The 14500-nt window shown below is 40.3% G+C and overlaps 1 protein-coding gene across 3 annotated transcripts in view; it reads left to right on the forward strand.

The window, feature by feature from the left end:
* asic1b (acid-sensing (proton-gated) ion channel 1b) overlaps window positions 1-10073 on the forward strand; it is a 181961-nt gene extending 171888 nt beyond the window's left edge. For all 3 annotated transcript variants that reach the window (XM_085158666.1, XM_085158664.1, XM_085158665.1), the window contains 6 exons: window positions 723-779; window positions 1336-1489; window positions 6898-6989; window positions 7301-7380; window positions 7946-8047; window positions 8732-10073. In XM_085158666.1, the coding sequence (XP_085014792.1) occupies window positions 723-779; window positions 1336-1489; window positions 6898-6989; window positions 7301-7380; window positions 7946-8047; window positions 8732-8827 (581 nt within the window). In that variant the 3' untranslated portion in view covers window positions 8828-10073. The remainder of the gene's footprint in view (window positions 1-722; window positions 780-1335; window positions 1490-6897; window positions 6990-7300; window positions 7381-7945; window positions 8048-8731) is intronic.
* Window positions 10074-14500: the final 4427 nt, after the last annotated feature.

Here is a 14500-nt window from a genome sequence, read left to right on the forward strand (position 1 = left end):
CAGTGGATCGTGAAAACTCAACTGTTTTCATTTTGTTTGCACAGTGATTACAGCTGGCATTTGCTGTCTACCTCCTACACTTAATCACTGTGTGGCATCTCTGATGGCAAATTGAAAAGGAGTTTGGCACTGAGGAAACATTTGCTTTTGGCCTCCGTTAACCCTCACTTACCTGTCCAATTATTGTTAATGCCTCTCTTCAATCAGAGAGAGAGACCCGTGTTTGCATATAGACAGCCTGCCAATCTGCCTGTGTGATAATCAGGATTAATCTCTATCTTATAGTGATTGTTCAGTTGATTACTGGAAGTCTAGAGGGAACCTCCCCATCTTCTTCAGCTATTCATCTTTCCAATCTCTGGACTAAAAAGCAGTGAATAATTGTAGCAGGGTAATAATGTCCTCTACAGCGATGACATTTCTTACCTTGTGTTGTCCTGACAAACTGACAAAGATGGATCAACTGCCAAAGAGAGAAGGATGGGGAAAGGGGTGACCGAAAGTGGTGATGAGAGTCAGCAAAAGTTAATGAAATCAATTACAAGATGAGCTGAAAATTTATGGCAAAAATCCAGGTGTGATAAGGGCAGTAATTCTGAGACAACATTAATTATAAGTCTAGGACTCGTTGCCTTTTGTGCTTCCTCGAAACCCCCTTTTCCCTTGCTCGCCCCTTATTTTTGTTCAAACTGTGAATATTGTGTGCTTTTGCCTACCCTTAGGAAATGCCCCATACTGCACCCCGGAGCAGTACAAGGAGTGTGCAGATCCTGCCTTGGGTAAGGAGATAAACCAGCATGTTGCTTGCATGATGTGTATGTGTATGCACGTGTGTGTATGTGTGCATGTGCACTTTTCAGTGTGCATGTCCCGCTGTTCAGAGCTCCTGATCCGAGGTGATAACAGATAATAGTGTTCCTTCAGCCTGATAGTAGCCATTCTCAAAGAGTAAACCTCAAGCCTGCCACTGAGGCTCTCCTTTTCACACTCCCCTGTCTTTCCATCAACTGATACCTTTCAGTCCTTTCATGTCTGTTGCTTGTTTTCTTACTGACTTGCAATCTCTCGTGTCTCACGTGTTGGCCTCTGGCTGTTACTGTCTCTCTGATTCCGTCTTGATGTGGCTTATATCTTTTGTATTTCTTATAAGGGTCTGTGGGGTTGCTCCTCGCGGCATCTTTTCACAACGTTCCTGTGACACTTTTCATTCAGCTCATATTTTGTTTGTCATCCTGGGGTGGCGATAAATCTCTGTCCCCTTGTCTTCTCTCTTTAAATCTCTATCTCTGGCTTTCTTCTCTCTCGCTCGCTCTGTCTGACTACTTCATTTTTCAGACTTTCTTGTCGAGAAGGACAATGACTTTTGTGTGTGTGAGACGCCGTGCAACTTGACACGTTATGGTAAAGAGCTGTCCTTTGTCAAGATACCCAGCAAAGCATCGGCCAAGTACCTTGCCAAGAAATATAACAAAACCGAGCAGTACATAGCGTAAGTACATTTTTTTTTAAATCTTTTATATAACCAAAGGTGGGTTTGTGTTTGCAGAGCATTTTCACTTTTAATTCAGTGTTTCACATTTATGTTATTTGATGCAACCAATCTCTAAGAAGCTTCACATAAATGAAGTGATGAATTAAAGTTATCAGTGCCATTCATCTTGTCTTTTCGGTGTATTTTAGAAGCTAAACATTGTTATATTTTATTTTTAGTGCAGTTATAATGTCATTATCACTCATCATATTACACAGTGTGTTAAACTGTCATCGTGCAGTGCGTTCTGTAGACACAATTCATCAGCTCCTGTCATTTTCTTCATTATCATGAATATTTTTTATAATGTCTTGCAGCAAATAAGAGATGTATTTAGTTATAGATAGTACTTTACGTTTCTAGTTATTTATTTTCTATTCTCTACTTAAACACAACAGAAATGCTGTAGCAGCAGTTATCAACTCACCCCCGAAAAAAATTAGAGAAGGGGCAGGTGGTAAGTGGCAGCTGCGTTAGCTTGGCCCCCCACAAAACTCATGTCTGTTAAATAAATTATAAACAGGTGCCAATGGCATGCTCAATAATTCAGGTAGTTTGCGTCAAATGTTAAGTTCCCATTAAGTTACAGTTGACTTAAGCTCTTCCACTGAAAAGTGTTGTATGGGCTTTTGGTTGACACAGAAGTGTATTTGCCCTGAGTTTGAAGTTTCAAATGCACACACCTCCAGAAAGAAGCGTAGCAATGAAATGACTTTGATGAGTACAGTGAACTCACAGTCATGTTCAAAAAACAGTTTAGAATAATTTAACATTGCACATTATTCTGCTGGAAGCAGCCATCAGAAGATGCACACATTGTGCTGATAAAAGGATGGACACGGTCAACTAATGATGCTCAGTTGACACTAATGGGCCCGGTGTGGCAAGAAAATACCCCACACACTGTTACATCACCAGCATCTTGAACCACTGATACGAGGCTCCGTATTCTCATGTTGGTCATTCTGATCCTAAGTGAGCTATTCTCAAGCAACATCCTTCCAAAGAAACATGTTTATTGACTTTGTCTATGACAATTTGAGACTTTGAAACAATTGAAGGTTCAGTTTCCTGTTCTTACAGCAGTGGCACCTGCTGTGGGCTTCTGCTGCTGCTCACCTGTTTCAAAGTTTGGTGTGTTCTCCATTCAGAGATGCTCTGCATACTTTGGTTGTGGCCCACACTGCTGCTGCTTTTGCCTGCTGTTATTGGCTGACCAGTTAACTGTATTAATGGGCAGTTGAACAGGTGTACCTAATAACTTGGCTGTGTTCAGTAAGTGTATACTGTAATTTTACCCTGCAAAGATTGTTATCTTCTGTCCCAGACTTGGCAAAAGCCAGCATTAAACATATTTCCCCTAATAGCAAAAATTGGACTCTTCCAAAGGGAGTAATGTTTTACTGAAAGTACAGCTACTGGGTCATTATATAAAAAATGAAAATGTTGTGTAATGTATGTATGGTCGGAAGGGTAAGATGGCGCTGGCAAAAGGTTGGCAGCCTTAACCCAATTTCCTTCGGGGTCAATAAAGTTTAATTGAATTGAAAATGGATTTCATCTTCAGTTGACTTATTGACTTGTTAGATTACACTGTAGTACTGTTTTACTTTTCATGAGCAGTACAGTTGTAGATTATAAATGTGCTGTTTGTGTTTGATGAGGATGGAAAAGCTCTGTGAAAACATTCAGGAGCCAAACTTCTTTATTTCTTTAAACATGTGAAACAAAATATATACCAAACGCAACTTGGTTGGAGTTCTGTGGTTTTTCACTTGTGCACTGGATTTTCCTTTCTGTCATCATTTAGCAATTCAGTACTGGCTTAAACATAGCTTGCTGTCCTGATTGTGAGGGATTAAGACAGATTAAGCCACTTCCGAATACAAGCACACTTACATCAGAAATGTAAATCTCTTGATAAAAGCTCATGCCATCGATATCAGTTACCCATAAGGACAAGAAAACTGCCACTAAACAAGTTGAATGGCCCACTCTCTTTTCTGTCTAACAGAACCGATGTGTTTCGGGTTGATTTTCTCTTTTACTTACTTCCTTAAAGGCTCCTCAGTGAGTGTAGTAATCCTTTCACTTTCTAAAACGTGGATTTTTTTTTTTTCATCGAGGGGAGAAAATAGAACAAGGAACTCGCATTCAGAGCTTAACTTGATTAATCGACCAAGTATTGAGTGTTTCTTGGCCAAATGTACTGAAGAGATCAAAAGCAGTTCAAGGAAATGAGGAGAGGGTCCAATAATAGTTGGATCTTTTATCTATCACTCCCGGCAGAGCAGTTGAAGGCAAGATAATTACACCATATGTAGCCAGACTGCTGTTAAAAACCTTTCACTTCTCCCTTCAGAAAGAAATTCCCTGTGGACACAAGTGAATCCATCGAGTTCATTTCTTTGACTGGCCAAATTTCCAAGCGGTGTCATACTGATGCACATTAGCTTTGTTTTGGTATTCCGGCTTCTTAGTCTCTGGTGATGTGAAACTGAAGTCCGTGACAGTGGACTGTCTGTCGTCTTTCTGCTGGGAACCACAAACAGAGAAAGAAAAGTAGACGTGTAGCTTAATCCACTGTTTGACAGCAACTTTGATCAGATGTGTCTCAGGTTAACCCACTAAGCAGCAGGAACATGTGACAGCCAAGAGGCATCACTGAAACGTCAGCATGACAACCCATACTGACGGCCTACAGATCAGGAAAAAGTACCCAAGAATGTCAGTAACAATAACAAGATAGAAGATCAGTGACTGAAAACCTGCAGCATCTTTACCCCAGAGAATATATCAGGAGCTAAAGCAGTACCCGTGGTAAACGTCGCTGATATAAAGTTTTAAAATAAAAGTTTTTAATAAATAATCTTATAATAAATAAATATGGCCTGTCAATCATTGCTGTTCATGTCTAAATTTGGAACATCGTGAAAGGTAGAAAAAAATGTCTTTTTAGGATCTGGGGAAAAACTGAATGTGTAGTAAATGTTCAAATTACACCTAGCCTAAAAATATTTGCATTTATGTTGTTTTTTAGTTTTTTAATAACACTTTGATTGACATTTTATTTGATTGTGATTAAATCACCACATCTCTGGGACTCTGGGAGTGTTTTTAGATTATAAAACATGTTTACATCATTTATATTCACTAACTGGCCCCTTTATTGGGCACATGTTGCTAACATCAGGTTGTGCATTCATTACCTTAGTTGTAATCAGTGGTTATTTGAGTCGCTGTTGCCTTCCTATCAGTTTGCTGGCCTCTCCTCAGCTTCATCTTAATTACTTACTGAATTTGAATTACTGTTTCCTGCTGGCTCAAAGCAGTCTGGTCACTCCTGTGCCTCTTACATCCACAAGGCATTTTCACCCAGAGAACTGCCACTCACTGGATATTTTCTCTTTTGTGCAAGAAAATCCTTATAGATCAGCAGTTTCTGGAATACTCAAACCAGCTAATCTACTACCTAAAATGATGCCACATTCAAAGTCACTTAAATCCCCTTTCTGCCTCATTCTGGTGCTCAGTTTGAACGTTAGCAGGTCGTCTTCACCATGTGTACAAACCTCAATCCGTTGAGTTGCTGCCAGTTGAACAGGTGTAGCTAATGCAGTGAATATCTACATATTAGGATATCCACATAGAAGGTTATTTGTTGATTTTGGACAATCCAAATATTAATATTTTCACTGTGCCGTTGTTGCAGGACAATCAATTTAGTATTGTTTCTACATGATACTGGGGGCTCAGTGGTTTAGTGGTAAGCGCGCCGCCTCGTCTGGGAGGTCAACTGAGGAGTTGAGGACAATGTTACCGTTCCACCAAATTTTAGACATAATTGCACAAAAGTTAAAATTCAGAACGAATTAGGATTTACCAGAGCAGTCTGAGTGGACAGAATAAATGGATAAACTATTGAGGGAGGTGTGTTGGTGTGCGGCTGAAACTGAAATATAAAGGTAAATAATTACATTTATTTAGTAAAAGTAATTAGTAAAAATTTGAAGTGGGTAAGTGTGAGTTCTCGTGCTGCAGTGTCACTGTTATAGTGCTTTAGCCCAGCCTCAGTGATGGTTGGCTGGCTGGCTGAAGGTTTAATTCACATTTCAGAAAGAGTTTTTATGTCAATCATAAATCAGATAATTTAAAAGCACAACCAAGCTTTAAAAAAAAATCCCACGGCCGAGGGCATGACATATCCAATTTGCCAATTCACATATCAAAATCTCATGGGTTACATCAGCCACCTTGACCATCCTCTTATAAAGGCCCACATAGTTTACTAGTTTCCACCGGGGGAACAGCAGATTACATCCACTCTACTGTAAAAGAGCTGACAGAAAGAACAGAGTTCCCACAGCTTCCAGAAGCTGATGGATGCTTTTGAAATTCATCCAGAGTAAAAAACCTGCTGGGCTGAAAAACTCCAACTCATTCATATTTAATAACATGATATTTTGTTTTACCTTCATTAAAATGATTTTTTGTGACATTTGTACTTTGACTTGAAGGCTGTGATTAATTTGAGTGAGCCAAGTCTAGGCTCGTTTTATTGCACACGCTGGCTTTCAGGGACACTTAATGGAACGCAGCCATTGTTGATTTGTAATTATCAGTGTGTAGGTGAATAAATGCTGAGACCCACTGACCTCCAAGTGTTTGATGACTGTTTCTCATTGTGTGTACTGCTGATGGGCTTTAAAAAAAGAAGTCAGTGCAGTCAGAGTGACCTGAAGTAGTAGTAGAAGTCTCACGCAATTTTAAAATGTTCTCCACATTATCACCATGTTACCAGCTACAATTTGAATCGAGTCATTTAAAAATAGCCCTTGGCTTCAGCGGAGTTGATCTTAGGACTGGCAGCTTATCACTTGTCTTATAATGCAGGACTTATATTTTAAGATATAAAACCGAAAATCATGTACCAAAAAAGGAAAACTACAAAGTCAAGCTGTGGTTTTGATCCCAACCCCAGTGGGATGTAAAGTCTGACTTCACCCAGAGACAGGATATTTAAGAATTACAATAATAGTCTGTCTTGCCCTGGGCCTTTAAACTAATCCCCTTTCTTCTTCTTTATGCTGAAGTCCTGAGTTTTAGACTTTAACACAGTATGAAATCAAACAGCTACCATCATTTCCCTTGTATTCCTCAATGGGCAGACCCACATAGGGGAAATTAGTAAGTGGTGACAGGTTATTTGCTCAACTTGACGCATCTTCTCTGTTATCTGCAGGAAGTGGCTAACTCACCAATCACCTCCTCTGCCTGAAGACGCACTGATAGAAACGTGTTTGAAAAGCAAACTGTTAGTTTTAAATATGTGAATTAAAACTGCCTGCTTCCCTTTCTGTTAACAGTGATAACATTCTGGTTTTGGATATCTACTTTGAAGCGCTGAACTACGAAACCATCGAACAAAAGAAAGCCTATGAATTGGCAGGCCTTCTGGGTAAGGAAATGGCTGTCAAGTGTTTTCTTAGGAAGAGATAATGTGCAGTATGCAGCATGACAGATGCTTTGTATCTAAAATGACAGTAGCGCGAGTGCTTGCATTTTTTATGAGGTGTTCAGGTCCCAGAAGAGACACAAAAGTGTCTCTTTAATCTTTTTAACTGCATATTTGCAAACGTCTGTATTTGCTGTTACATTTCTCACCTTTTAGATGTAAAAAAAGAAAAGACGCAAAGTGTGTGTGAAAGCTGACCTGTGTTTCATGAATGTATTCAGGTACAAGTTTTGCTTCCTTATTTTTCTTTTCAGGTGATATTGGTGGTCAGATGGGTCTCTTCATTGGGGCCAGCATCCTCACCATTCTTGAACTCATTGACTATCTGTATGAGGTAAAAACAAAAAAAACTAATGTCTATTGTGTTTTTATGGTCATCTGTGCTACTCCAGCAAAATAGAATGACTTGCTGGCCAAATTTCAGTTTTCACACAGTGTTACCATGCGCACAAGGACGTGTTTTAGCGAGCATGACGAACGCTCTGTCCCTCACAACCCTGCAGCCCATTTCTGCATTTCTGCACGGCACTCACATCTTAGCAGTAGCAACGCTGAATACATTAACATTTTGGATGTATTATATTTTAGATTAGTCAGGATGTCTATGTCCACTCTCATTAGAGTAACTCTGTGCTCCACACTTCCTTCCTCCCTCCCTTCTCTTACAACTGAAGTACTAAGTGTTTTTTATGTGTGTGTCTGTTAGTCCTTGATTAGAAATGTGTGTGAGAGAGAGAGGGGCAGGGTCACCGCGCAAGCATATTTATAGATACATAAAATAAATCACATTTCAAGTATGCGGGTTTGAACTATGATGAACCAAAAAAAGAACACTTGGATGCTCACCAGAAGCAAAAAGAAAGTACTTTTTGGTAACAGGTGTGCTCGTCTATTTTCAGGTGATCAAATACAAGGTGTGCCGGTGCATGAAGAAGAAACACAAAGGCCGCAAAAACAATGACCGGGGAGCTGTGCTGAGCCTGGATGATGTGAAACACCATGTCAGTAGTGTGCTGTTAAGTACTTTCACTGTGTCAGACGGCATTGCGTTGACAGGGGCACACTCTCTGCTTTGTCTTCACTGCTCCCAACTGGAGTCGAGATCAAGGAGGTGGTGGGGTGGTGGTGGTAGGAAGACGAGCAAATGAGAGAGAAGAGATAGAGATGGAGGAAGTTTGGGTGGGGGGACCTGAGAGACACGGTAGAGAGTGAAAAAGTGATTGGGATGAGAGGGGGAGAAAATTGAGAGGGAGAAGTAGGAGAGCGGAAAGTGGCTGGAATTTAATCAAAGCTGGGGGACAGCACCAGCAGGGACAGGCCGGAATTAAAGCTTTGGAAGGTGTGACAGCTCACTTATTTCCAAGTGTAAATGAACCCAGTTCACTTTAATTGTAAGTCAGACCTCAGACAGAGAAGGGAAAGATATTCTCCACAACTGATCTCTCCTTTTCTGTTCACCATTATTTACAGCATTTTTCAAAGTATTCCTGAAGAATTTATTTCCTCGCTCATCTCAGCCCGAATTGTTGCTCATGTCATGTTTTCCTGTGAAAGTGTTTATGAGCTTTTTATTTGGGTTTTCTTTCACATTTATGCTCCTTCGATCTCAATGCTATATCTTCTGCTGATCGTTTCTCTTGCCTGCCTTTTGACTGTCTGCCTCTCTCATCCCATTTCTCTCTCAGGCTCCTTGTGAGAACCTGCGTACACCATCAACGTATCCTGGCAATATGCTACCTCATCATCCGGGCCAGGGTAACTTTGAAGACTTCACTTGCTGAGCAGAACCCAGGTGAAAGTGCGTGTTATGCAACCAAAGCCACCATACAACGACAACTGTCCAACGCAGGGAGGGCGAGGAACTGATACTAATCTAACAGATGCACTTTTTACATGAAAACTGAGGAAAATGGACGAATCAATCGTGACAAAGAATTTGTCAGAGGAAGTCCTAAATGTTTAAAAAAAAAAAAATCTGTAATTTTTCCGGAGAACATTTCATGCAGCACTCTTCTGTGTTTTTCCTCTGGATTACTGCCGAAAAGGATGCTCATGGTGAAACCTTGCCAACATGGACCTCTCTTTCAAAAGACAAAAAAATAAAGAAATAAATAAGGGAAAATGTACAGTTATCTCACCATAGACAGTAGATCAGAAAAAAGAGCCCCCATGCCTTTATATAGCACAGCAACACATGATGGTTTCACACAACACCGGCTTGCTAGTGTGACGAATATTCATACTGCTTACTCCACATGTAGCAACATCTAGAACTGTTGCAGTGCTTCATAAAACAACCGCTGGACTCTGTGTACTTTGTTTGCGAATGTATCTTTGTTCACAATGAGTGTAGTTGCGTGTGCAGGAAATACTTTCGGGGGGTTGCGATGTAAGTGGAGGTGGCGACGGTGGTAGAGGTGCATCATCTACCATTTAATGTACTGGTGAAGATTTCAGGTCTCATCATGTAAATGCATGCTTGTATTTGTCCAGTGCATGTTTTTTTTCATATCATTTCTAATTTTGATTGATTTTTTTTTAATATATAGACTTATATACATTTAATCATTATATTTACCGAGTCTGCCTCATTTACAGAAACATGACAATGATACATGCCATATATTCCTGTGTGCGTTTGTGTGTGCGAAGGGACAGTGTTGCAACGTTAGGTATGTTGAGTGTTTTGTTGATTGCACAAATGGATGAGCTGCACCTAATTTCATTTCTTATGATTTTTTTTTTTTTTTTCATTCTTTCACTTCTTTATCATTTTCACATGTGGCCGCGGGATGAAGTGAGAAGGGTTTTTCTGTTGTTGTTTGTTCCTTTGTTTCTTTGTTTTGTTTCATAGGGATTGATTGCTAAAATCCTTGTGTGGGGCTGTTGCATTTTTTTCCTGTATCTGTGTTAGTTGCAAAAGTCTTATCAAAGCACAATACCGCCAGTATGTAGAGGTGATGTAAAAGAAAACGTACTATTCTTCTTGATATATTGTCATATTATTAATATCGTGTTGATCCGACTGTTTTTGATTGTTTCTTTCTTTCATATAAAACACTCAGCAGCGCCTGATTTTCCTGTCTCCATTTTCCAGGTAATAGCCTGGTCTATTTAGTTATCAAAGCATAAATAAAATGCAGATATCGTTTTTGGAAAATTGTTTGTTTTCTTCACTGAATTTAGTTTTTTCCTTGTTCCTTTGCTTGAACGGGCAAACAGAAACAAAGCAGTGTATTTTCCAGCTGTAGTTACTGTTTAAATGTTCATTTTTTAATCATGAGCTGCACTCAGAAAGTCCGATTAAGCATTCTGCACTCCATCCGAGGCATTTTGCTATCTCTATTTCCCCAATCAACATGTTATCTTGTGTTTTGCTTCATACAACATTTTTCTTGGAATTAAATCAGCATTATGAAAGAGTTTGGGGGCAAGACTGATATTGCTTATCTACGGCAGCCATTCATTTGTGCTGCATTTTAACAGCTTCAAGCCACAACACTGGTGTTTTGGAGCACAGTACTCTTGAAATGTGATTACAGATTCAGCTGCTGTATGACAAAAGGATAGATGAGAAATATCCTGCACAGCCAATACAAGTTTTATCAAGATTGTCAGTCAGCCAGCAGTATTCTACTGTACATCTGGTGCTGCCAACTGCCACAGTTATATTAGAAAAGCAGCTTGGTGATGCATGACTCTGTGAATATTAGAGCCAAGTACCACCTAAACCACGGTCTGCCTCAGAAATCATGTCCTGTACTCATTTGGCTGCTCGGTCCACTGCTACGAGACGTCAGGGGTTAGTCGAGGACGAGAAGTTTACTTTTGCTTTATAATTTTTTCATGATTTCTTTAAGTGCAGAACCGCATATCAGCATTGTTCATCGAATGAGAGCAAGCACTCGTTTTTTTCTATTATTCAGAGTAGAAACCTCAGCTGGTAACCACACATTAATATACAAGTGTTAAAGCTCGTATCACCTACAATATATGATGACATTTCTTTCTTGTTTTAAATGTCTGAAACATGATTTTGCCTTTTATCCCTGATGGTTTCATTGTTTTTTGATCTACCTGCCAACAAGACAAATGAATCAAAGAAGTTTGTTTGTTTTTTTAAGAAAAAAGATGCTCATTTCCTGCTGGCATTTGTGTCTTTGAGCAACAGCCTGTGAATCAGTAGATTGCGGGGAGGGTCAGAATACAGGAGCACTGCCTGCCAGTGACAGAAATCCTGCAGAAGATGCTTGCTGCATCCTGATAAGCCTCCAGGGCAAAGCAGGTGGGGGCTGTGTGGCAGGTGGTAATACCAGCGGGAGTTCAGAAACTGAAAATCTTTCCAAAAATTCTGGATTAGCAAGAGTTTCCTGCAATCTGGTGGTTTAACTGTTTAGTTTCCTGCGTTGTTTGAAATCTTGGCTTCTTTTCTCCCTGAATGAGGTTAAATCATCTGGCTTTGTGCCCTCATTTACTTGCAAGTGGAAATATCTGAGATGATGGCTCCCTCCTTGCTTTCACCTTGTTGGCTGACACACAGCCAATCTGTGGACAGTATATAAGAGTTGCTCCTGTAATGGAATCTATCCCAAACTGTCTGTCCTTAAACGGCTTCAACTCCCTCATATAATCACCAGCTGGATGTGATTTACTGTACAGGCGGCTTTCTTGCAGGGAACCTTTATTGTTTGTTCTTATATTTTAATGAGACTTGTTGTGCTTATGTTTTCACCCACAGCTGACAGTTTAATCTCGCCTTCTGATATCACAGAACATGCACTCGCGCACAAGATCTTTTTAAATCTGAGGTAATTTCCGCTTAATCCCGTTATCACATCTTGTCATCTCCATCAATAAGGAGATGACACTCCTGCTTCACAATGTGGCGTGCTGTCTTTTGTCATTTATGAAACAAACACACACTAAAAATCACTGGGTCCTAAACTCCACAACTTGGAGTTTAAGCTTGTTTAAGCTTATTATTGCTATTAGTTTAAGCTTATTATTGCTTGTACGCAATAATAAGATGGCCACCTGAGGAGAGAGATGCCACTAATGTCAAGACACAAAAACTCCTTACAAAGCAGGGGTCTGACCAAGGCCAGCACCCTGAGGCTTTGTGAGCAATGAAGCAAGGGAGTGTGAGGATTAGTGAGCATTACAGCCATGATCCAGGATGAAACAAGGAGCATTCACAAATGCATCAGGAAGATGACCCCCCAAGATAAACTGCTACCAGAGCGCCTTAGGCAGCTGAAGACGGATGGTGATGAGCAAGAGGGGAAGGAAATATCTTGGAAAACCAAGTGGCTTACATTAAGAAAAACACAGTGGCTGAAAACAGGTGACCGAAAGGACAGCACAGATCCTCTGACTGGGGCAGTACAAGATCAAGCTGTAAGAAACAGATCCTAAGATTTGTTGTCCACCAGGGTCAGAGGACCTAAGTGACAGGCAGACAATCCAACACACAGTAGCAGAATGTAAGATTCAAGCTGGGACAACACCTACTGAGAGGCATAGCCGAGCAGCCGGAATAGTGTACAGCAACATCTGCGCCACGTGGATTAGAAGTCCCCAATTCCCAGTAGGAAACACCTTTGAAAGTGGCTGAGAACAACAGGGCTAAGGTCCTTTGGGATTTCATGTTCCAGACAGACAGACAGCTGCTGGCCAGCCAACCAGACACCGTTTTGGTTGAGGGGAAACAGAAGACAGCAGCAAGCTAAGACAAAACATGACGTAGGAGAGGTTGAAGGAACACTTGGAACAGGTGTGGAAATTAAAGTCCAAAGTATTCCCAGTGGTAAAAGGAGAGATAGTGACTGGCTCTGGCAGATTCCAGGCACAATGTTACTGTTGATACGTAGCTATTTATTTCCTTGATAATTTTGTTGCTCTGATATGGTGTTAACCACTGTAAAACTGTCACAGGTTTCTTGTTCAGTGTGAAATGTTACGCACAGACCTTATGAAACCACGCGGTGAATATCTCATCACGAGTGGCTAAAAGGAGAAGTCCACTTATTAAAACATTATATTAAATGATGATTTTTCACAGGTTTGTACTTAAATAGCGTACTGCCTTAGACTTCTGTGTTATTGTATTTGAGAAATAAATTATAATTTCAATCAACAAAAGCAGTCCACATACCTCTGCCAAGGCTGTAAATTCCCCCAACGTCATGTATGAATAGTATTTTTGCACTCTGCTGTATTACCTTTATTAAGGTAGATGTTCTGAATACTTCTGCCCAATAGAAATATAAAGAATAAGAGCATTGCATGAAAAAAGTGACCTTGGCTTGGGTATTTCTATTTTATTGCATTATCCTTTATTTGCAGAAAGCTGCTGGTAAACTTAACCCTTATTGCCCTAAAATACAGCCACTTGTGATTCATGCGCCGTGAACTGCTTTATATTTCAGGATCTATACTGTACAGAAATAAATGAATTTTTAAAGAAGGGCTGGCACTCCCACTTGTTTCATCCTCTCACTCCTGCCTGCACGTCAGATGAGTCACGTTTCTGGTATAAATTTATCCTGTCAGATCTCTCAGTGCAATTAGGATGCTCAGCCGTTTGTCATAGATAAGGCCGCGGCCGGCTCCTCTGGGCTTCACTTTACATTCAGCTCGTTAAGAGGATTAATAATTGCCATGCAGTCAGGTTTCTCACCGCTCAAAGATTCCAGACTCGGTACATCTGATTTGCCTATTCATCTGTTAAAAGTTTAACCCCCTGTTCTGTTGTTCAGTATCAAAGTTGCTCTCTCCTCTAAAGGATAAACCTAATCAGCTGCTATCTTACCCACACAGAAGGTAAAACCCCCTTGAATATTTGAAGCACAATGTGGTGCTTCTGAGTCCCATAAATGAGGATTTTTCTTCACCTTGTTCCAAAAAAATCCTAATGTATCCCCCCCTCCTTTCTGGTTTGCACTCACACAACTCCTCTCCAGTCAAACACAGACAGGCTATGCAAACAGATGGGCTGCCATGTTTTGTACTGTTGTAGCTCCATACTAATTGGGGCGGAAGTGCAATAACATCAAAGTCTGGAAACAAGAACGTGTTTGATTCAGCAGCTGACATCCAGTGCGTTAAAGGTTCTGACTGGTTGTTTACTTGTCAAAACAGAAACCACTTCAGAGGTACAGCAGCTTCGTACTGGCCGTGTCTTTTGATGAAACATGCTAAAAAATGCATTCAAGGAATGTCATGATTCAGTTCAAAAACCATCCAGTATGAGGTCTCTGCACTTGTGATTTAGATCACCTAATAAACAAGGAAGGAGTCGATTTACTAATTTATAAAACCCTGCGATGAAAGAAAATGTGGTGTCTGATGTTTTTTCAGGATTTTTTTAAACTCTGTTCGAGAGTGAAAATTCAAACAAACATGACTGCGGGTTCAACTTTTTTTTTATAGCTATGTTTGTTTATTTTTTAGAG

This window comes from Neolamprologus multifasciatus, chromosome 5, assembly GCF_963576455.1.
Source record: "Neolamprologus multifasciatus chromosome 5, fNeoMul1.2, whole genome shotgun sequence".
In the NCBI taxonomy this organism is placed as follows: Eukaryota; Metazoa; Chordata; class Actinopteri; order Cichliformes; family Cichlidae; genus Neolamprologus; species Neolamprologus multifasciatus.